The sequence below is a fragment of the Grammomys surdaster genome, unplaced genomic scaffold (genome assembly GCF_004785775.1).
Source record: "Grammomys surdaster isolate TR1022 unplaced genomic scaffold, NIH_TR_1.0 126131, whole genome shotgun sequence".
Taxonomy (NCBI): domain Eukaryota; kingdom Metazoa; phylum Chordata; class Mammalia; order Rodentia; family Muridae; genus Grammomys; species Grammomys surdaster.
Genome location: NW_021620939.1, coordinates 5,601,853 through 5,624,689, shown reverse-complemented (window position 1 = coordinate 5,624,689; position 22,837 = coordinate 5,601,853). Strand labels below are relative to the sequence as shown.

Sequence of the window (22,837 nt, the reverse complement as noted above, 5' to 3'; positions counted from 1 at the left end):
CGCTCGGATATAGCTCCGCTCCCAGCGGGAGCTTAGAGCTGAAACCCGACAGCCAAAAGAGATTCTCTGAGAATACCTCTGACCCTGGTGGCCTGCCGGAAGTTGGGCAGTGGACTGTAGGTAGCCAGGCCCTTTTTGGACCAAAATTCTGGCTCCTGGATAGCTCCACCCGCACTGGGGCAGACTTGTAAGCCGCAAAAAACAGGTAAAGAGATTTGGTGAGAGCACCACCAGACCTGGAGTATTTGAAACCTAAAATGAACTGTTTGATCCTCTATAGAGTTTATGACCGTAAGCAACAAACTGCTTCTCTTCTTTTGTCTCAGTTTCCTGTGTATATAGGAACTCTGATGTTTTGGTACAAGGATGTTTTGGTAAATGACTCCAACTATGGGGCTAGAAATGTAGACTCTTCAGTGCAGAGATGTTGGCAACAGAATGGAATTATTTGCGCGATAGCCCACCTATACATCTCATAATAGCTTTCATTCACAGCAAAATTCATCTCAGGACAGAAATACCAATTTCCTATACCCCAGAGTTGTATCTCCAACCATTTAAAACTACCCCCACCCCATCTCACTGAGCCGTCTCTCCAGACCTCCTTGTACTGGGACTTACAGATATGTACCAGTACATTCAGTTCCCAGCCCCTCTCCCTTTTTACTCCAATACTTTATTTTTTACGTTTCTGAAGCAGGGTTTCATGTCTGGCCTTGACAGGTGAGCTTCTGGTTCCCGTGCTTCCATCTGCTGAAAACTGGGATTTATAAGTGTGTATTGCCACACTTCTATGAACATCAAACCCAGAGTTGTGTGAATGTTAAGTGAGCGCATCAATTGAGCTACCCCCATGAACTATTTTTATTTTTAAATATTTTATTTCTCAAAATTATGTGTATGCATGTTTGGGTGGGTATGTGTACATGGGTGCTTGGAACTGAAACACAGTTCTCTGCAAGACAATATGTGCTCCTAACCTCTGAGCCATCTCTTCAAAGTCCCTTCCAGCCTTTTAAATTTGCAGACAGATTTTTACTAAATTACTCAGGGTGGCCTTGAATCTATGATCCTCCTGTTTCAGCTTTTCCAGTAGCTGTGATTACGTGCCTGCACAACCAGGTCCTGTAAATGTTATGAATATTACAAAAGACATAACTAAAGCCTAGAAGGTCTAGGCATTTAAACAAAGTTAAGCAACGAGCTACCAACAGAATCAGGATTCAAATCCAGTTCTCCAGTATTCGCTGTTTTGCTATCTGCTCCAAATTATGTGTGTCTGAAGTCAAGAGGGTCCCTTTCCGAAAACAAAGACTGCTCCCAAACACTGAAATCCAACCACACGCTGCCAGTCTCAGTTTACAAGATCTTAGAAGAGTTTACACACACGCACCCCGCCCTAAATAATCTGGTTTTCACACCCAGTACACGTGGGTGACATCCTCGCGGTTTGTTTTTTTCCCACACACCAACCCAGCTGGATATGTAAACGTTTGCTTCAAGCAATCACCGTAGGCTGGAGCCACATCTCTGCTCCGACCTTAAGGAAGACTAGTGGATCTGGGACCCTGCAAAGCATCTCTCACATCCCTGTACTTCCCCTTGTGTGTGTGTGGGGGGGGGGGGGGCGCTGCAGGTACCGGTCAGTTGAGCCTCCTCACCACACCACAATCTTCAAATGGGAATCCAGCCACTGTAGGAACTCTAGGCCAGGAAGACGTGATTTGCCGGGGCCCTTTCTTAACTGCACCGAGGCGGAAGCAAGATGCTGACGGAGTGCACTGCAGGTTACACACATCCGGGGGCCGATCCTGGGAATGTTTTCTGGTACCGGTATATGGGCAGGGTAAACGTGCGTGCCCTCTAGCAGGTATGCGCCTGAGCTGGAGATCGGGATGGGAATGCATGGGCTGCAAAGTTGATTTGAGACAGAGATGGCCCTATCCCTCACATTCAGGGGTGGAGAGAGGGCGCGCTCATTTGAGCCATTGATAATGTCCTTGCGGATTTGGGATGGAGGCTGTGTCAAGACTTGGAGATTTGGTTCCTTCCGGAACTGGGTACAGGTGGACCCAGTTGCGTCAGGAGTCTGGCAGAGCCGGATTTGTGTTCTGCCCGGGGTATTTTCTACCTGAGTTACTGTGGGAAAGTTGCTTTCCTCTTCTGGAGCCCTGTCTGCACTGCATGTGGCAGTTAGCAGGTTCTCAGCAAATGTTAGTTTAGTTTGGAAGTAGAAGGGACCACAGATTTTAAGTTTTCAGATCACTTATTTATGCTAACTTAAATGTAACATTGTTAATTTGTCAGCCTTCGATTTATACCAATGTCCAGGGATTATGGGTTAAAATAGAGGGAAAGTTTCAGCTTCTAAACAATAATGATACACACAGAATGTCACAAGCAAAGCTCCCAAGCATGGCAGTCTTCTTCCATCTGTTAGTGAGTCCTTGGTGTGTAAGTTTATTAGTGAGTCCCAAGGGACTTCCAGGCCCCTGATATTCGTTGACCAAGGCACCACTCACCAGAAACCTGGTGTTATTTCTTCCACATTATGAGCAAACTGGAAGTCAGAAACGACTCAACTGATTTCACTCACACTGGGGTCTGACATAGGTCTAACCTACTCCCAAACCTACACCTTGACTGTTAACAGGGACAGAGCTCTACCAGTTCAACCTGCTTCTACCAAAAATAACAAAACATTACTGGCCAAGACAAGAAGGAATCAGATAGGTGATTGGGGATATGAATATAGTCCAGGAGGTGACAGACTAAAGCACACCCTTTTCTGGCACATTTTGAGTCTTTCCACATCCTTCTTTAGGATGACAGCAACATCTTAGAAACAAAACAATGGAGAACTGGAACCCATGACTGATTTTCTTCAAGCCCAGCCCACGGATCACCGCCAGCCCTTATCTCAGTGACTGATATAGCACAAGAGAGAGCTTGGAAACCTTTCTCCAAGAATGAAGCTCTGGGGACAGATAATTTGGACCCTTCTATCTGGTCCCGGAGGAAGGAGGAGAGCCCCCCGGGGCTGGGCCTTCAACTCATGGAAGACTTATTCATCTCTGGCTGGGCTGTTGAGTGCCTCAGGGATGGTTAATCACTGGACACGGGTCTTTGAGGAAAGAGGTATCCCAGAGGCCCGGGAATCCAGTGAGTACATCGTGGCTCATGTCCTTGGAGCCAAAACAGTTAAGTGGAATGTTAGAGAGGATAGGGAGAGGGAGGAGGGAGGTCTCTGGGGAATGGATAGTGAGGGGGTTATATTTTTTAATTTTACTTTACTATTTTAATTTTTGCCTCAATCAGGCTGCTTAGTTGAGACTGGTGATATTTCGCTGAACAAATGTTTCAGGCAGACATTTATTCATTCATCCAACAAACTATTGCAGTGTGTTCCAGGCACTGTGGGTTCTGGGATGATTAAGTAGCTAGTGTTGACAGACATTGTCCACACAAGAAACCCAGGTGTGTGTCTCTAGACCAAGGGAACCAGCCACTTACATTCTTCATGGGAACAGTTTCAGAGCCTGAGACCAGCACTTTGGACCAAGCCATTGACCCCTCAACAATTGGAATGCATCCAGGAGCTATGTAACCATAGATTACAGAGGTAAGCACCCATGAACAGATGACTCTACAGAGATCCGTCCTTTGCCAGTTCCACTAAATTATGGTCAGGGAGGAGTAAAGTGTCTAAGGGCTAGGGATCTGTTGGGGTAAGAAAGTATCAAGAGAGGAACTGGTTTTGTAAATTGAAAGAAGGGAAGGCCTTGACTGTCCTAGGGTATTGCAGGCAGGACCCTGCTAGATAGCCTTAGCTACAGTAGTCCTCAGTTCAGCTCTGGCCTTACTACTCCTGGTTCTGGTACTGATGACTCCCTGGATACTCCTCCTGCAGGATGCCGGTGCAGTATATCCTTGGGGAGTGGGACTTTCAGGGGCTCAATCTGAAGATGGTACCCCCAGTGTTCATTCCTCGGCCTGAGACAGAAGTGAGTATCTCACTAGCACAGAATGGAGATGAGAAAAGGGACCTGTCTTGCCCCAGATTTCCACCAGGGGGCGCTGGGGCCCCATGGCTGCCATTCACAGCACCCTTCCACATATGATTGAGAACCCTTCTTGTCACCTCCCTTTGACTGTCTTTACATTCCAAGCCTCTGCCCCAGCCTCAGTGACCAGAAATGACATAGAATACTCCAAGTAGCATTGTCCCACATATTAGGAGCTATCCTATAGGCCTGTGGCAGACTCAACCCATGAGAAATAAATGGCCTTCAGTGATTTAGAGGGGATGGGGGGAGTAGGGAGGGCTCTACTAGAGGCCTGGTATGAGCTGTGTGACCTTACAGGTAGTTGCTGCCTACTGTGGGCTCAGGTGATGGACTATCAGGCCATGCTCTTTGTGACTGGTGGTCTCCTCAAGTCCGTTGTCTGGTGAGGTGATTGCTTGTGTCAGTTCCTCAGATGACTAGAACTGGCAGTTGTGTGGCCCATGCATGCTGCCCCTTGGGGACACAACCTGATCTGGGAGAGATGTTTCTGTTTTTCTTGGATTTCTCCTGACTTTGTTGATGGCAGAGCTGGGAGCTAGAGAGTGGACTCATGGGGTTGCATTAAGGGATGCTGAGAAAAATCAGAGGGCACTAGACTCTGAAAAAGATTGATTTCTGAAAAGCTCCTGTCCCCTTCCACCTTTACTACCCATGGCCTTTGAGCTGCCAGCGTGTCACCCTTTTAATCTCCATCCCTTGGTCATGAACCCTCCGATCTGTCTGGAGAGATGGCTCAATGGTTAAGAGCACTGGCTGCCCTTCCAGAGGAGCCAGGTTCAATTCTCAGAACTCACACAGTGGTTTACAACCATTTCTAACTACAGTCCCATGGGATCTGATACCCTCTTTTGGCCTTTCTGGGCACTGCATGAACACGGTACATATACACACACATACAGGCAAAATACCATACACACATTAAAAAACAAAAAAATGAAATCTGTTGATCACCTGGTTTACCTCTTATTGTTTGGCAGTACTGTGAGAAGTCACAGGGTTGTCAAGGAAGGGGACCAACAGGAAGCACACCTGAACTTTCTGACTCTATCCTATTTAGAACTGGCATGACCTGGGCCAGGGTACAGATACTCCAAGCATGATGTGGCCTGTCATCTTCAGGCTTCTGGGGGATTGCCCAGTAGCTTTTTCCAAATATGTGACTACTGGCCTTGAGATCACTTGCTATCCTTGGAGACTGTTAAGGCGTAGAACATAGAGGGACAGCTATCACAGTGGCCTTTGCGTCCCCTTGGAGCTGACCTGGTATCTGCTGTGTGTTTTTGGATTCTGAGTATGGGGCTTTCAGCTCCTGTGAGACCCACCCACGTGAGGTGGGTCTGGGCCAGGAAGGCAGCCTTACTGCTGGAGGAGGGAGGGTGAGGATGCTGTGGTTGGCTGAGAGGCCAGGTCTGCCTCACTGTACAGACAATTCTGAGAACTTATCAGGTTTGCCCCCATGGGAAGCCACATCAGACGGGGCTGCTTTACTAAGAAATCAAGAGGACGTGGCCTGTGGTAGGGAGTGGAGAGAAGGGGCTCAGGGGAGGGGGTCATGGAGTCTGTAGTCTCTGTCCATCAAAGGGCGGTTTTTGATGGTGGGTGTGAAAGTCTGAAATGCAAAATTGCAAGTGGCTTGCGGCCTGATGAGTTTGGTTTTCCCTAGGGGGTGAGAGGGTAGTGAAGCCTCCAGTGTGACAATGTGACAGTGTGACAGTGGGACAGTATGACAGTGGGAAACCCAAGGTTGGGCTGTGAGTCATTATGCCTCCATCTGGTGCTGTGTGACTGTGGGTGGGGAGAGGCTCAGTGCTAGAATTGTTTTAGGGAGGCAGTACGCCTGACTAGGGCCAGCCCAGCAAAGATAGGATCGGTCCTAACAGAGGGTGTGCATGGCCCTTGTATCCTGCTGAGACCTCACTCCACCTCTGTAGGAGTTGTACAGTCCCATCTGGAGCAGTGGCCCCAGGGAAAACCACCAGCTGCCCATTCCCTGTCTCTGTCCTGTATTTCTCTTCTGTCATACCATGTTTTGAATTCTTGCTGGATTCAATTGGAACAGATGACCTGGGTCTGTGGCTAGCTTGGCTCAGAGCCAACAGCTTTAGGTAGAGGAAAGGTCTTCACTGTATAAAAAAGAACTTTCTAGACTGGATGTGGTCTCGACATAGATAGTTCCCACATAGTCACCAGATGGTCCTCCACTTAAATGAGCTTTCCACGGTCTGTGGTAAAAGGAAAGAAAGAAGCCACTGTCTGTCAGCCTCACACCCTGCCCCAGATGGCCATTTACATAGATGGTGTGTGCATGTCTGAGGTCAGGGATGCCTCTGTGAGGTGGCTAGCCAGTGTGGGCTGGCTGAGGGGTCATCCTCCAGCCAGAGTGGGCCATTTGTGGCCAGGAAACCCATAGAAACTTACACCCCTAACACAGGCTGTCATTTTTCTGTCCTTTCAGTCTGCTGCCTGTACCATAGCCCCTTAGTCACAGCCCTTGATTGCAAATTCTTCGCTGGTCATCAGCCCAGCTTGCTTCACACACCCCAATGTTCCCCACTTAAGCCTGGCACAGGACTGAACCAAGTTTTTTCTCTCCTATGGGCTGTAGCTCTTTAGTACAGAAGGGGCCTGAAACAGGGAGGGGTGATCCAACTCTTCAGCTTCTTTCTGCCTGGGACTTGTTTCCTTTGGTGTGAATGAGCATCACCACTGAGATTGGGGCCCTAGAAGGACAAATTCTTTTGGGGACTCAACAGGATAGACTTCAGAGGAAAGTAGGCTTGAGTGATCTGGTGCCTGACTGATGGGTCATCATCTTCTCATGATTTAGTGTGATGAGAGAGGCAGACCCAGTCCTAGATCTTCAAGTCAGGTTAGCGCTCTTTGGGTTGTAGAGATGTAACTGGCCTGGCACAAATGATGTTCTGAAGAGACAGCTGTGTCCCTCATTCTCTCAGACTGTTGAAACAGGAGACCCCAAAGAAGTAGGAATGTCCTGAGGAATCTCATGCACTAGTCAGAGGGAGAGCTTGTCTCCCACCAAGAGAGACACCACAGTTCTAATAACTTGTCAGACCACCTGACAGGATGAGAAGACTGAAACCCATAATAATGGAGGGTCAGTGTGGGCAGGACCACACCCTGGCCTGACCGCTCAGATGTGCACATCCTCGCCTGCCCCTTAAATTTTGATCTCACTTCAGAACTCTGAAGACAAGCTTGATGGGTTTGTGGATCTATTTGCCCTTCCTCCCAGTATGGCCATGTTGAATAAATCTCCTTCCTTCCTTCTTTCCCCCCTTCCCTTCTGCTTTCTGCTTTTAATCTGGCTCTTTTTGTTGGCTTATTGAGGCTCAGTGTCTGGGTCTGAATTGGGGCACAGTTTGTACCCTTCAGGCCTGGTAACAGACACCTCACAGGGGCTCACTTCTTCAAAGTGGATCTCACCTGCCGCTTCCTCCCAGTTTCCTGAGCCTTGAAGGGCCTCCTGCTCATATCCAAGGGGGTTGTCGTCTTTGAGAAGAGACCATGTTGCCCTGCTACATGCGTGGATCCCTACTCTACTCTGGGTAGAAACATGTCAGCTACGGTATCAGCCTTCACTCCTAGCTCACCCTGTGTTGATGACCGTATACAACCTGTGTGGACAGCAGACCCCAACCTCTTTTGCATTCAGGCTGGTGGTGTCTAAAAGTGTCCCCCTGCTCCAGTGGTGGGTACCATCCAGACAGGCTATTACACACTGTGCCCCTTTACCATGTTCAGTTTGTGCCACAGCCACCTGCAAGACTTGGGCAGGGATGTGTCCCTGCCCTATTAGGAGAAGTGTTTGTCCTTTGGGCCTAGGAATCTCCTGGGAAATTCTCACACTCAGCACTGTGAGAAAGCTGAGGACACACCAGCCACCTCTGGTTTATTTATTTTTCCCCTGTGGTACTGGGGTAGAACCCAGGGCCTTACACATGCTAGGCAGTGTGCTCTACATTTGAGCTATATCCGCACTTCCAAGCCTGAGCCACAGTTCAGGCTCCAGGTAGGGCCTTGACCCTTGAGTGTTGGTATCTATCTGAGCCAGTGGTGATGATCCAACAGATTAATATAGGCTTTAGAAGCAGGATCAGACACAGGGAGGCTGGGTGCTGAATAGGATTCTCAGCATTTCTGAGTATAAAGTGGGAAGATGTCTGGAAGGGCACAGCTGGGATTTATTGTGCATGTAGCTGCAGGTGATGGGTCAGGTATATGATCCTGACTACTCTTTATTATGTTCCTGAGAAGAGTACTCAACTTGCACAAATGTGTAAACTGAGGCATGGAGTGACAGAGTGACCCACCCAGGGCCCTTGCTGAAGTGAAGATCAGTTTGGCCTTGGCTATCCCCACCTGTCTTCAGTAGGAGCCAGCTGTTTAGACTTCCTTGTAAAGGCTCCTCAGGAGCAAAGATAGCACCTAGTCTGATCCAGACTGTCTGCCTTCCAGGAACTGGTTGAATGGGTTTTAGAGGAAGTGGCCCGGAGACCCCCTGAAGTGAAAGCCCAAGATGGCCCCCTCATTCTGGAGGTGGGCTGTGGATCGGGAGCCATTGCTCTCAGCCTGCTGAGCCAGCTTCCCAAGGTAGGCCATCTCTGCATCCTTCTACCATGCCTTTAGCCACGGAGATGGTCACTCACCATCCCCCACAGCTCTCTGTAAGACGCATTGAGGGAAAGTGGCCATATAAGGAAGGTGTGCCCAGCCAAGCATGGTCACAGCCTCTGACTTCCATCCCTGTCTGTATGGCTAGAGTCTAACCACAGGAAAACTTTGTTACATATTTCTTTCCTCTTGGGAGCGAGGGGACGATTCTTAGACGGGCATCTCCCAGACCTCCACCTCTCTTCCTTTGTTCTTGGGGCAGAGTCAGGTCATTGCTGTGGATAAGGAAGAAGCTGCTGTTAGTCTGACCCAGGAGAATGCTCAGAGGTACATGGGCTGGGATGTCCAAAAGGCCAGCACTAGACTCTGGGACCTGAACTTGACCTTTATTCTAGTACAAACCTAGTAGTGTCTGACTTCACTCTTGAAGGAGAGATGCAGTGAGGGAAGCCTGGCCAGTGGTCCCGTGGGACTTTTAGTGGGTGGACTGAGCAGCAGCTATACTGCTGATCCAAGAAGCCTCCCTTTCCCTCCTGGTCCTTGTAGCCAAGGCTTGCACCCTATGCTCACCACCATCTCCCCATCTCTCCAGGCTTCAGCTGCAGGACAGGATTCGGATCATCCACCTTGATATAACCTCAGGTACATCTCCTGTACATCTTGGTGCTACTGGTGGGTGAGACACTGCAGAAATGGGGTAAGGTGAGGGTTTCCTAATAATCAGACCTGTGGGCCATCTCAGACCAACCCTTGCTGAGAACTGACAAGGTGCTGTTGTTTCCTTAGCTGACCTGACCCATGAAGGGGCTAGCCGTGAGGTCCTGTCCTGTCCTGTCCTGTCCTGTCCTTTCTTGTCTATCTTTGGTTTTCTTTTTTTTGTTGTTGTTGTTTTGTTGTTGTTTTGTTTTGTTTTGAAACAGGATTTCTCTGTGTAGCCCTGGCTGTCCTGGAACTCACTCTGTAGACCAGGCTGGCCTCGAACTCAGAAATCCGCCTGCCTCTGCCTCACAAGTGCTGGGATTAAAGGCATGTGCCACCACTGCTCTGCCACAAGGTCTTTTGGATTCCTTATGCCTGATAAATTTAACTAGGATTTATTTCCTGGAAAGAGGTAAACAGATGTTCAAAGGAGAATAGTTTAGAGCCAAGTATGGTAGCTTATACCTGTAATCTAGCAGTGATAAAGCAGGAGGATTCCTGTGAATTCAAGGTCTATCTGGGAAACATGGTGACTTCTAGACCAGCATAGGATATAAAGCAAAACATCTCAAAAAAAAATCAAACAAAATAAACAACAATAACAAAGAAAAAACTTTAGGACCAAAATCCACCTCCCTGCCCACCTGGCCTGGATGAGGTGGTCCAGCAGTGCCTGGTCCTTGCAAGCTTTGCAGTGTCTTCAGGTTTCCAGCTCCGGTTCTGATTTTTTTGTTATCCATGGAAGTACCCAAGGCTTGTGTGAGTGTTAGACACCTGCCTTAGCATCCAGTACAAGTGGGATCCAGAAACAGCCGTAAGAGGTTGTCTGAGGGCAGCCGGCCTACCCTCCCTGTGCATTCAGACTATATTGGTTATAAAGCAGAGAATAGCAAGGCCAGGGGGCTGCAGAGTGAGGAGCCCTGCCTTTGCCTTTGCTACCAGGGAGGGCTTACTGGAGGTGACACTTGAATATGGCTTAATGAGGAGGCCTTGCCAGGGAAGAGAGAGAACATGGATATTCTAGGTGAACAGCTACATGTCAGATCATGTCCACTCCCAGCTAGCCTGCTGACTCTGGCTGCTAATCTTCAAGTCTGGCTTTTCAGGTCTAAAGAGAGATATGGAGAGAGGGACTACCTAAGGGACTAGGTAGCAAGTAGAACTGCCAACTTTCACACGTTATGCATGCATCCTCTTCTTTGCCTACAGAGGGGTGCTGCACACACCTTTTGCCCTGGGGCCCCGTGGACTTGGTGGTCAGCAACCCTCCCTACGTCTTCCACAAGGACATGGAACAGCTGGCTCCAGAGATCTGCAGGTACAGAGTGGGTGGAGCAGCAGAGACGCTCTAGCAGCATTGGCTGGAGTGCAGGCCCTTCCATGTGGAGAAGACAGTGCAGCATGGGACAGCAGGGTTGAGAGGTACACTTCAGAGCCTGCAGCCTCCCTGGGGAAGGTGCTGCCTTTGCACTCTGACCCCAGGAGGCCCCTAGTCTGTCAGAGCCTCCGTTTCCCACTTCGAGAGAGGAGTGAGTGGAAGTGCTCGCAGGAGTGTGGCGAGGATCTAGTGTTGAGCATAGTGAGGCCTACAGAAGGTGCTCATAGGGTATGTCACTTTACACAAGACCAAGGCCTAGAAAGGGAAGATGCCCTCCTAAAGGTCCCACAAGAGCTTGGTGGGAAAGGCAGCACTGACGCTTCTTCTGGCTGTGGAGAAGCATCCTGTGTTCACACACTCGGGAAACCCAGTGTAACCCATGTCTCTCTGTAAGCATGAGTGACGTGGGTTGGGAGCTGGCTCCTCTTTCCTGGGCTCAGTCAGGATTAGCTTTAAATGTCCTCAGATCAAGCAGGAGCTGCCTTGTGAGAGAGCTTCATGCCCCAAGGGGCTTTGTCAGTATAACTCAGCAGGTCCATCCAGCCCTGCTCTGTGGGGTGCTCTCTGTGTGAGAGATGAGGGAAGCAAAAGCTCCTGTTCACATAGGAACTGCTTGCTAATACATCCTCAGCATTCCTCTCAACCCAGAGGCTAAGTCCCAGAGGGCCCTTTGTGAAGGCCTGCATGGCTTCTCAACACACCGCTCCCCCGACACACCGCTCCCCCGACACACCGCTCCCCTTCCACTGTTTTCCCATTCAGTTACGAAGATCTGGTGGCCCTGGATGGTGGTGACGAAGGCATGGACGTCATCACCCACATCTTGACCTTGGCACCCCGGCTCTTGAATGCCTCTGGGTATGGACACCAGCCTCCTCCCCCTCCATTGTGTAATTGACAAGCCTTGGCAGTCATTACGCCCAGGCCTCTTGCAGACCAAACAACCTGAAAGTACAGGTCCTGGCCCTGCCTCATTGAGCTGACCCATTTCTTCTTCATGTAGAAGCATCTTCTTAGAAGTGGACCCAAGACACCCCGAGCTTGTCAGCAGTTGGCTTCAGAGCCAGCCTGACCTGTACCTTCATCTTGTGGGTGTCCGTGAAGACTTCTGTGGGAGGTAAGGCTAGGGTTCTCACAGCTGAATCGCTTCTGTGTGCTCTCCCAGCCCCCACCACATGAACATTCCCTGGAGCTTAGATGGTACCCAGACACTCATCCTGTCTCCTCAGGCCGCGGTTCCTGCACGTCCAGAAGTCTGCACCAAGTGTGGCTGCTCTGTGAACACCTGGCCAGGACTCTAGCCTGCCAGGCGCCTTGCTCACCCTGCATGGAGTGCTGCCCAGGGAGAGGTGTACAGCGCTTTCCTGAACCCCTGGCATGGCCATGGTTCTGTGATTCTCCATGAGGCATGTTTCTAGGAGGCTCGGAAACACGGATGGAGTGTTCTTCCTGTGGCAGCAAAGAGCAGAGACCCAAGACCTGGGTTTCCAGCCTGGCTCTGTCCTCTCCGTGTAGCAGGCTACTTGGTTCCTCTTGGTGAAATTGCTGTGAAGATGTTGGGAAGTGTGCCCAGTAAAGTATTGAGAGAGCAATAAATGGTAAACCAGTATTTTGTTATTACTGTTTATGGGCCCTTGTTCCCCATGCAGGACTAGGCCTGAGAGCCTCCCCCTGCTGCAGCAAGTCAAGCAGACTGTGTGATCTAAGGACACCATGTGATGGGGTAGGGGATGGGGAGGCTCAGTCCTGGCCTTGGACACTGTTGGGACTGTACAGAATGTCTCCCTCTGGTTAACATCATCTATCTCCAGCCTGGGAATGCCTACATACTCTTCCTTGACTGGGCCTAGGCTGAGTATGGGGGCCGTATCTGAGGATGAAGATGCAGCTGAGGGCCTTGACACATGATCTTGGGGTTTCATACCTACATTCATGTAAGTTTAGGTTTGAGACAGTAGGGTAGAAAAAAAAAAACAAAACACAGGACTTTGTTTGCTTTTATTGACCATCCTTTCCAAATGTGGAAATTCAAATTTGGAGTTCAGATTACCCTTGTATGTCTGCCTGGTTGGTGTACCCAACCAAGTCTGGGCACTGAATTGTGACCTTCACTCTAGCTCTGGGCAAATTCCCAGCTTCCAGGAGACCCAAAGAAGAGCCTGTCATGAGCGGCAACAGGAAGCCTGTCCAGTTGGTGAGTGGTGGATACAAGACTGCATCTGGGTGGTTCATAGTTGTGTTGGAGACTAATCAGGTTCATTCCACCGGGCTCTTCCCCCTTCCCCAGCATTTGCAAGGGCCTGACCTAATGTACAACAGCCAGAGGCAGCGTGCTCTGCTAGGTAACAGCTCTGCCAGAGCCAAGACAGCTGAATTCTAGGGCGGAGTCTTGGCAGTTGGACCTCATGAGTCCAACTTCTACGAGAAGCGGATTCTTCAGCATCTAGGGCCAGTGCAGGAAATGGCCTCATTCTATTCTGTTCTAGATGAGCCAAGTAGAACATGCATACTGGTATGCGAATGTCCACAGGAGGGTCAAGGTGGTAAGACCTGCCTGAAGTCCCACGGTACAAAGTAGTTAGGTTGAGAAAGGAAGCTAGGTCCTTACCTTCTGGGAGTCTATTTCTGGACTCATCTACTATGGGTATATTTGTGCTGGCAGAGGTCACACTGGAGGTCTCAGAGCCCCAGGATATGGTCCTGGTGACCTACCCTATGTCCAGCCCTAGATATGTGGCCTTCAAGCTGCTGCTGGCTTCCTTTGAAAGAGTGAACCTGGTCTTTTGCTCATGACTGTTTCAGAAAGAACCTAGGAGGGTAACAGGGTGCAACCAGAGTAAGACTCCTCCATTTGAACTTTGCTTGCCCAAGCCTGTATGAATATTGCCGCCTCTCTCTTGCCTTTGCCCTTTGGCTCTGGCTTTCTTCAAATGTCTCAGGCAGCTGCCCTGACCTCACGGCCGTCTGTCGCCCTCTTCTCTCAGCATGGGTTATACTCAGTGCTGATTCCCTGACGGTTTTCTCTCCTCATCTCAGGCCTGTTTTCTGAGGTTAAGGCCGTGAGGAGTCTGTGGGTCTGACACCCAAGAGAGAACAATGGTAGGGAGTGACAGTGGAGGAGCAGCTGGGGTCATTGGAACAGGAGCCACCCTTGGGACAACTTCCTTCCCAGAAAAATGTGGGGCTCGACTCCACTGGGATAAAAATCCAAGCCAAGTAGGGTGGCCAGGCAGGCCTCCAGACTGTAGCTACCAGCTTAATTTGGCTAGACATTGCATAGCCACTCTGGAGCCTTACCAACACAGGTTTAGGTTTGAGTCTGTCCCTTACCAAGATGTGACCTTGGGTTGATGACTTAGAACTATAGCGGGTGGTGGTAAGACCTTGGTGCATTATGGGTATTTCTGTTATCTTGAGGACAGACAGAGAGGGATGGCCCTGTACCCTGCTGGATCTGCTCAGCACCAACATGAGGCAGGCTAAGACATTTCACTCAGCAAGGGAAAGATGGCAGGATTTCAGTCCTGGGCTCTAGTGACTGCCCTCTGGGGATGGAGCTGCCAGGAGCAGCCTCCTCCCCTCACTGATTCTCACTAGGGCCTGAGTACTTGAGGCCCAAGCCATGGCAGCCATTGGCTCCACTCTGGGAAAGCCAGGCTTCATACCCTCTCTTCCTTTTTGTCCTGGTCTTAGCCAGAAGCTTGGCACAAGTCAAGGAATCCTCCTTGGAGGCCAGTGCAGGAGGATGTAGTGCACACCGTGTCTTTCAGGCTCCGTCCCCTCCAACAGGTAGAGAAATTGTGGTCTTGCCTCACAGTTGGGTGCGTTTTGTAGCTCCCCATGAGTTATCCCATGGGGATTATTCAGTTATCTTATTAAAATGGGTCCCCAGCTCCAAATACACCCTTTTTTGCATGCTCATTTTCATGGATCCTGGGTATCTTCCCAATCTCTATTCTAAACCTTAACTGGATTCCCCAGGAACTAAGTATGGTCTCTGTGTCCTGGCAGAGTGCTGTCTGAAGAAGCAAGAAGACAGCCCTGGGAAAGGCCCCAGGATGCACCTCCCTAGCTCCATAAGTAAGCTGTTGTCAGGACAGAGGGTTCTACCACTGACAAGCCTGTGAACTGCCGGGCTGAAGTGGGAAGCCCTTTAATCCTCGCAGCCTGTCTTATCCTCTCCCTATCCACCTTCAGAGTCTTTCCTTCCTTGGACCTCTGCTACCCTGCAGTACCCTCTCCTGAACACCTTCCCCAGCCCCAGCAGGGCATCCATCTCGAGTAAGGCTCTTGCTCACCAATGCCAATCTATGCCATACCTACTAAATTCAAACACACCTGCCATGACTCTCTGCTCTAGCTTTCCCCTACCCATAACTGTTCAGTGTCTTACCTATATATCTGTCCCCTGAATTTAGAAACCTTACGGTCTCAGTCTGGGAACTCCTGAAAGACTGGCACATTCAGGTTCAGTAAATGTCCACCAGTAAACTGACAGGATATCCATTTTCTAGACTTGAGGCTAGAACTTCCTGAGTGCCCCCCCATCTGACCTGACAGCAGTGGTCACATACTCCAGTCAGCAGAGTGAGGAAACCATGAGGTCTGGCCTCCTGCCTGAATCCAGCAGCTGTTCAAGCTGAGCCATAATCTCTTTGAGGGCTCCAGTGCACCTGATCCCCACCCCACAGTCATGCCAGGAGAACAGGCTGTACTTGGCGGCAGCAGGAGCAGGCGCCAGATTTCCTGGAGCTCTTGGCCTTAAACAGCCCCCAGTCAAGGTGGTGACTAGGATGGTGGCCTGATCTCTCTTTACCTGCCCTGAACAAGACCCTGGGTTTGAGACTAACAAAGCAAAGTTATAGGCAATATAATGACAACCAAAGACACCAACCTCATCCCCCAACACATGACTTTATATGGCACAAAGGACTTTGCAGATATGAGTAAAAAGTGTGTGTGTGTGTGTGTGTGTGTGTGTGTGTGTGTGTGTGTGTGTGTATACACGCACATGGGGACTAGAGGCCTCAACCACCACCTTATGTTTTGAGACAGGGCCTTTCACTGACCTGGACCTCACCAATTACACAAGCCCCAGGGCTCCTGCTTCCATGCAATGCTGGGGTTGCAGGTGCATGCAGCTATGCCTAGCTCCTGCACCAGTGCTGAGGATCCTAGCTCAGGTCCTCATGCCTGTGTAGCAGGTAGTTTACCAACTGATCCTTCTTCCCAGACTTGCAACTCAAGGTCTTGAGAAGGGAAAGTTGTCCTGAGTTGTTCACAAAGCACAGCATAATCACAGGTGTCTATAGGACGGAGACAGACGGTGGTGCCAGGAAGCAGAAGTCAGTATAGTGAGATTGTCCAGGTCAGTGTGTGTGAGCGCAGGAGGAAGCAGCCATGAGCCAAGGAATGCAAACAACTTCTTCCCTAGAGCCTCAGGAAAGAATGTAATCTGTCCACGCCTTCATTTGAGCACTGTGCAATTAATCTGGGATTTCTAACCTCTACAATTGCACAGTGTGGTAGTGTGTATTGTTTTTAGACATATTTTATGATTTGTTAACTTTATGTGCGTTGGTATGAGGGTATCAGATCCCTTGGGACTGGAGTTACAGATGGTTATGAGCTGCCATTGTGAGTTCAGGGAATTGAACTCAGGACCTCTGGAAGAGCAGTCAGTGCTCTTAACCACTGAGCCATTTTTCCAGCTCCGTATCTGTGGGTCCTGGAGATTAAACTCAGTTCTTCAACCTTAGCCTTAAGTACATTTACCCAGAGTCATCCTAGCTAGTCTGTTACTATATTCTTGTGGAAAAAAAATCCCTTACAAGGAAGAAAGATTAGTTTGGCTGGCTCTATTGGGCGTGTTATAGGCAGAAACATGGAGGAAAGCACCTCACCTCATGGCAACCAAGGAAACAGAGAGAGAAAAGAGTCTGCAGACAGTGCATACCGTGATGGCTAATCTAGCTTGTCAACTTGACACCCTGGGAGGAGGAACCCATAAGTGAAGTCTTCATCAGATTGGCCTGTATTCATATCTGTGGGATATTCCCTTAATTGCTAATTGATGTCAGAGAGCTGGCCCACCGTGGGAAGTGCCATCCCTAGGCAGGTGGACATGGACTGTACTAGAATGGTAGCTGAACATGAGCCAAGACCAAGCCAGTAAATAGTGTTCCACTGTGGTCTGTGCATCAGTTTCTGTCTCAGGGATCTTATATGAACCTCTGCCCTGGCTTTCCTCAGGGATGGACTGTAACCTGTAAGCTGAAACAAACCCTTCCTTCACAGTTGGAATTTTGATCAGTGTTTTATGTGAGGTCTACCTGGGTCCTGGCCCTAGCTTCTCATGGAGTCATGTGGTTGGCCTAGCAGCCCTGGAGTGTGAGGAAGGCACACTCTCTATATGCATGTCATTACTGTGATCCGAGCACAACAGCCTGTGATGAAGCAGGAAGCCTGACCATACTTCCATGGCAGTGGATAGTTGGGCTCTTTCCAATCGCCCAGGCAGTCTTCAGCTTGGGTAGGACGGAATCACCACTTTATCCTAGAATTGATAGACAGCATCCTGTTCCTGTCAGTTTCTCCTGTGTGGTCCTGTCCCTGAGGATCTTAGCATCCTGGCTCTCAAAGCTGGAGTAGCCAACTGGTACCTTTAGATCCCGTCCCTGGCCACTCTGAGGCAGAGACTACACTCAGGATGAAGACTAAGGGACTATGTGGAAGTATCCCTCCTGGACAAGGTATGGCTGTCCTGAAGCCACAGTCTTAAACCAGGCATCATGTGAAGAGCTTCTGGAATTCCAGTGGCCAATCTGGGTTTAAGAGAAGCTGAGGACAGATAGTTCAGATTCCTGGGATTAAGGGGGCAGGTTGGACACAAATCCCCTTGATATATGTTGGATGAAGCCTCGAGAACTTGTTGGTACTAAAAAGAGTGAACTATAACAAGACTTGTATCTAATTCCAGATTTTCCCTCTTCACAAGCAGAAGTCTACACAGCAGACTGGAAGAAGATGAGGCTGCCACTGAAGCCCATCTGACTGTCAGAGACACAGGGATTGGCATAGCTAGGTCCTGAGCCATCTCTTACAGAACTCAGTGCTCAGAGCCACCTGTTAGAACAGGATCGGGAGTTGCCAGTGCTGTCCCACAGTGCTGTCCCACAGCAGCTTCCTTAATCCTAGATATGCAATGCAGAGTCAGGATCTCAGTCTCCCAAGCCAAAGGGATGAGGGATCCAGAGAGATGGCCAGCCAGACTCAAGGGTCTCAGTTGAGTTCCATAGCATTTGACTCCTGGTTCAGTGCTTTCTGCCTCTGTTGTTTCCAAAGTCCTTTAGTTAATAGGAGGTGATCCTGTGATTATCTATACCCCTTTGGGGGTCAAAAGACCCTTTCACAGAGGTCACCTAAGTCCATGGAAGACAGATATTTACATCATGGTTCATAACAGTAGCAAAATTACAGTTATGAAATAGCAATAACAATAATCTTATGTTTGGAGGTCACTACAGCAGAAGGAACTGTATTAGAGGGTCACAGCATTAGAAAGATTGAGAACCACTGACACAGCTCTTCTCTAGGGACTTTGATGCATAAAACCCTCTGGGCTAGGTTCTTGAATCAACACGGGAGCTCAACTGTAGCACCACCAGGTATGTGGATGCCCACATTATGGTCCTATCTGAAGCCCTGACAGTGGTGAGGAGAGCTGAGCTCCGTGAGCACTCCCACTCCTGAAGGGACTAGCTGTGTACCCCCACCCTGGTTCTCTGGGTCTCTTGAGGTACTCAGTCTTAGTTAAGGTTTCGATTGTTGTGATAAAACACCATGATCAAACACAACTTGGGGAGGAAAGGATTTATTTCTGCTTACAGATTCACGTCATAGTCCATCATTGAGGAAAGGGTGTTACAGGATATTTGAATAACTGTTTCTAGTCAGGGTGTGGCTCAGCCCTTAGAACTCACCTTTAATCCCTCTGGCTGGGATACTGACATGCCCTTAGTACTCATCTTAAATCCCAAACAATGAAGGTAAAGTTAGTTTGTAGAAGGAAACACCCTTGTTTGAAAGTGACTTCTAATTGAGTGGCAGACAAAGTGACAGATCAGAGAAAGATTTGACAGAATAGGATCTGCCCAACTCTTATGAGAAGAGAGAGGAAAGGGAAGCTACTTAAGGGAGAGACAGACAGTACAGGGAAAAGAGTACAGTACAGGATACAGTAGAGTTCATGGAGACAGTAGAGTAGAGAGGGAGAGTTGAGCAGCACAGAGGGAGAGTTCTACAGAGACAGGTTGAAGGAAAAACAAGCTAGACACATGTGGAGATAGAACGAGCCAGAGAATGAGAACGAGACAGAAGATTAGAACAGATTGCTAGAGTTAATTTGAGGCCAAGAAGAACAATTCAAGAGAAAGCAGAGAGAAGCTGAATTGAATCAGTTAGTTTGGAGGGGAATTTTGAATCAGAGGAGATGAATAAGCCAGCCAGAGTTCAGAAAAAGCTAGAAAGGTCTCAAAGGCGGAAAACATTCTAGGCCTAGATAAGAGAGTATGGAGGCTAGAAGCTTCCCGAACTAGGCTGAGGTTAGCAGACAGAGACAGAAAGCCTCAGAGGCGACAATTACAAGTTACTTTTACAGAAGGTCAGGTCAGGAATTCAAATAGGACAGGCACCTGGAGGCAGGAGCTGATGCAGAGTCATGGAGGGGCGCTGCTTACTAGCTTGCTCCTTATGGCTTGCTCAGCCTGACTTCTTACAGCATCCAAGACCACCAGCCCTGGGGAGGCCACTCCCACAGTGAGCTGGATCCTCTCACATTATCAATCAAGAAAATATATCACAGGCTAGTCTCATGGGAATATTTTCTCAAGTGAGGTGGTTTCTTCCCAAATGACTCAAGTTGACATAAAACTACCCAGCCCAGGTATCTAAAATGACTGCTGAGTCTTATAGCCAGGAATGTGAAGTGGAACAATTTTCAATCCTTTGGGGCTCGTTTCTTTAGATAACTGCCTACCAGTCCTACAAGTGGTCAGTAAAGGCTAAGTTAGTTCAGAGAGCAAGACAAACAAAAGGAGGTTACTTTGGTCTTGCTAGGAGCTTGCACTGAGCTAACTTTCTCTAGGACTCAGCTGAGATGGCTTAAAGCAGCCCTGGTCTTTGGAAGGCAGCCCTGGCCAAGTGCCGTTTTCCTAGGACCTGGGTCTCCCTAGGGATTCTGCTTCTCAGAGCAGAAGCAGCCACTGAAGTGTCCCGGTTCTGACAGTTCTGCAGCCTTCTCCAGGGCAGCATCTGGAATAGCAGACAGGCCATGTCCCTACTCTTGGTCCAGGTAACAGGTGTCATTGTTGGGGCTCAGTGTGTCTATAGAGGTCCCTGTGCAGGGGAAATTAAGGCCCAGCAGGACAGGAGACAGGACAGTTCTTCTAGATATCCCAATAGCCCATCTTTCCTCCACCCACTAAAAGCTCCTACCCCACGCCTTGCTTTCCAGAAACAGTCTCACCTGTTAAAGAGGCAATTAAGTCCCTCTGTCCTTCCTGGAAGTCAGTGAGAAGCCGAGTTCTGTGAGTATGCAGAGCAGATTCAGGCTAGTGCTGCCTGAGACTTTGCCTGTCCTTAGACCTTATACTTCCTTAGTGTTTAGCTAAGCGTCTAGTTTAGTGTCCAGTGTCCAGCTGGGCACTGGACCCCAAGCAGCTGACGTGTATTATTAGTTATAAATCTCAGGGAACCCTACATGCATTGTAACTGAGAACAGCCCAAGCTAGGTTGCACAGCAAACTGGGAGGGAGGATGAGGCTGCACTGGCGCCCATCTAACCACCAGAAGCCCTGAGAGGGGTATAATTGGACCTTGGGATGCACCCTACAGAGCTCAATGCTAAGGTCCACCTGTCAGAGCAGCAGTTGCTGGGGTGGTATCCACGGAGTTTTTCAGAAATGCGGCCGCTCAGTGAGCCCCTCTCTGAGGCATGTGCCGCTCAGAGCCAGGACCTCAGTCTCCCAAGTCGTGCTAGGTGTTAGACTCCAGAAAGATAGCTTACACCCAAGCAGAAGGGCTATAAAACTCAGAACTTGAATGGCGTACACTGGGGCAACAACATTGGATTATCTTCTTTTTTGTTTGTTTTGTTTTGTTTTGTACGTACATTAGTGTCTTACCTGCATGCATGCTTGTGTGAGGGCATTGGGTCCCCTGGGACTGGAATTGAAGACAGTTGTGAGCTGCCACGTGGGGGCTGGGAATTGAACCAGGGTCCTCTGGAAGAGCAGCCAGTGCTCTTAACCTCTGAGACATCTCTCTAGTCCCACGTTGGATTATCTTAATCAGACTTTATGCTGTCCTGTAAGGTGGAAGCTGTGAAGCCCTCATTTTACAAATAAGAAACCGGAACACAGTCTGAAGATATGGCAGGCAACAGAGAGCCTGGGAAAATGCTTGGGGACTGGAAGGCACACGAGCAGGCATGTGTGGTGCTGAATGAGTAGGAATGGAGCAGGCAAAAAAAAAAAAAAAAAAAAAGGAACAGGCTGGCTGGGCTCTAAATGCATGTGTGACCGGGGACCAGGAGCTAATTCATTTATTACATATTTTTGTATATTAGGGGTGTTTTTGTATGTCTATGCCTCCAGTGCATGCCTGGTACACACAAAGGCCAGATCCCCTAGGACTGGAGTTACAGATGGTTGTTAGCTGCCATGTGGGTGGTGGGAATTGAACCTGGATCCTCTGGAAGAGCAGCCAGTATGCTTAACCACTGAACCATGTCTCCAGCCCTAGACGAGGTGGGCGGTGCTAAAAGCAAGTTTTTTGAGCTGAGTTAACAGGGTCATATAGGCATTGAAGTTGCTCCTTCATGGTCACAGGAAAGGGGACTCAGGCAAGTGGCTGCAACTGTCCAGTCTCTGGAGTTGGCTAGGGCTACAGTGGAAGAAGAGGCATTCTGATCAGCTGACTCACAAATATTACTGAAGAGCTGAGTGGGGCTGGGGTGGGATGGTCAGGACATGACATATGGTCTAAGGCTCTGATTGGGAACCTGGGGACAGTGAGTCTAAGAGTAGAGGATGCTCTCAGAACATCCCAGAGGCAGTATTGGGTAACCAGAGATCTAGATGTGACCATATGGGAGGACTGCATCCAATTGGGAAGATGTTCCCAGGCCTTGGGACTGGTGACAAGAGTAGGACAAAGCATCTGACATGTATAAGCAGCAAGGAGCACCATGTATAAGCAGTGAGGAGCGCCCAGTATGAGCAACAAGGAGCACCATGTATGAGCAGTGAGGAGCACCCAGTATGAGCAACAAGGAGCACCATGTATGAGCAGTGAGGGGCACCACAATCCCTCGGCCGTAAGTCAGACATCAGCATATCAGGGATGGCTGCCTGGCCCACTGTCAGGATAGAGTGAGGCCTGTCCTGTCCAAGGTCACACAGCAGGTGCCATGCTGGGGTTTGTACCTAGCCCCCTGACATCTGGACAGAAAATAAGGTGAACAGGCCACAGAAGCCACCTGCAACCAGGGCCTTCCCTCACAGAGGGTTTGGCAGCTGGCTAGAGGCCCAGAGCCAACATAGGCCTAGGCAAAGGAGAAAATGGCCAAACCAAACAGCACCAGACCCTGGTGAGCTTCCTCTTGGCTGCCCTTGGGTGCCCAGCTTTCATACCCCACTGCAGAGGAACTAGACAAGAGCCCTGGGTGTCGGGGGAGGAGGCAGGGCAAGACGTTAGTAATGAAACAGGACTCCTGTACTCTGGATGTGAGGTGGAGGTGGCAGACGTCACTCTCTACTAGTTCTTGACTGGAAGGTGAGTTAAGGAGGTAAGTGGTCAGTCCCCATCTCACTGTGAGGAAGAAGCATTTCAGGTCCCCAGGCCTGAAGATTCTAGGAAGAAGCACTGGATGGATGTGCCTACAATTCCCTTTTCAGGCACTCCATGGAGGAAGACTTTTTTCTCTCCTCTCCTCTCCTCTCCTCTCCTCTCCTCTCCTCTCCTCTCCTCTCCCCTCCCCTCCCCTCCCCTCCCCTCCCCC

General features: G+C 49.4%; 1 protein-coding gene across 2 annotated transcripts; it reads left to right on the top strand.

Moving 5' to 3' along the window:
* The first annotated feature begins 65 nt into the window (after window positions 1–65).
* Window positions 66–12,385, top strand: Hemk1 (HemK methyltransferase family member 1). Of its 2 annotated transcripts, XM_028756760.1 has the most exons (12): window positions 66–205; window positions 1,637–1,870; window positions 2,825–3,200; window positions 3,531–3,622; window positions 3,911–4,004; window positions 8,544–8,678; window positions 8,962–9,026; window positions 9,292–9,341; window positions 10,608–10,716; window positions 11,539–11,634; window positions 11,780–11,893; window positions 12,006–12,385. In XM_028756760.1, exons 3-12 carry the CDS (start codon window positions 2,970–2,972, stop codon window positions 12,055–12,057), a joined length of 1,038 nt encoding a protein of 345 aa, XP_028612593.1. In that variant the 5' UTR covers window positions 66–205; window positions 1,637–1,870; window positions 2,825–2,969; the 3' UTR covers window positions 12,058–12,385. The 2 variants fall into 2 exon arrangements, with proteins under 2 accessions (XP_028612593.1, XP_028612594.1); XM_028756761.1 differs by lacking the exon at window positions 1,637–1,870.
* Window positions 12,386–22,837: the final 10,452 nt, after the last annotated feature.

What these genes read in the sequence shown, in the direction of transcription:
- Hemk1 (XM_028756761.1), top strand. Translation starts at nt 2,970, where the DNA reads ATGAAGCTCTGGGGACAGATAATTTGGACCCTTCTATCTGGTCCCGGA. An exon ending in ATGTCCTTGGAGCCAAAACA is followed by an intron (nt 3,201 to 3,530) that starts GTTAAGTGGAAT and finishes TCATGGGAACAG; the next exon opens with TTTCAGAGCCTGAGACCAGC. An exon ending in TGCTGAGCCAGCTTCCCAAG is followed by an intron (nt 8,679 to 8,961) that starts GTAGGCCATCTC and finishes TTCTTGGGGCAG; the next exon opens with AGTCAGGTCATTGCTGTGGA.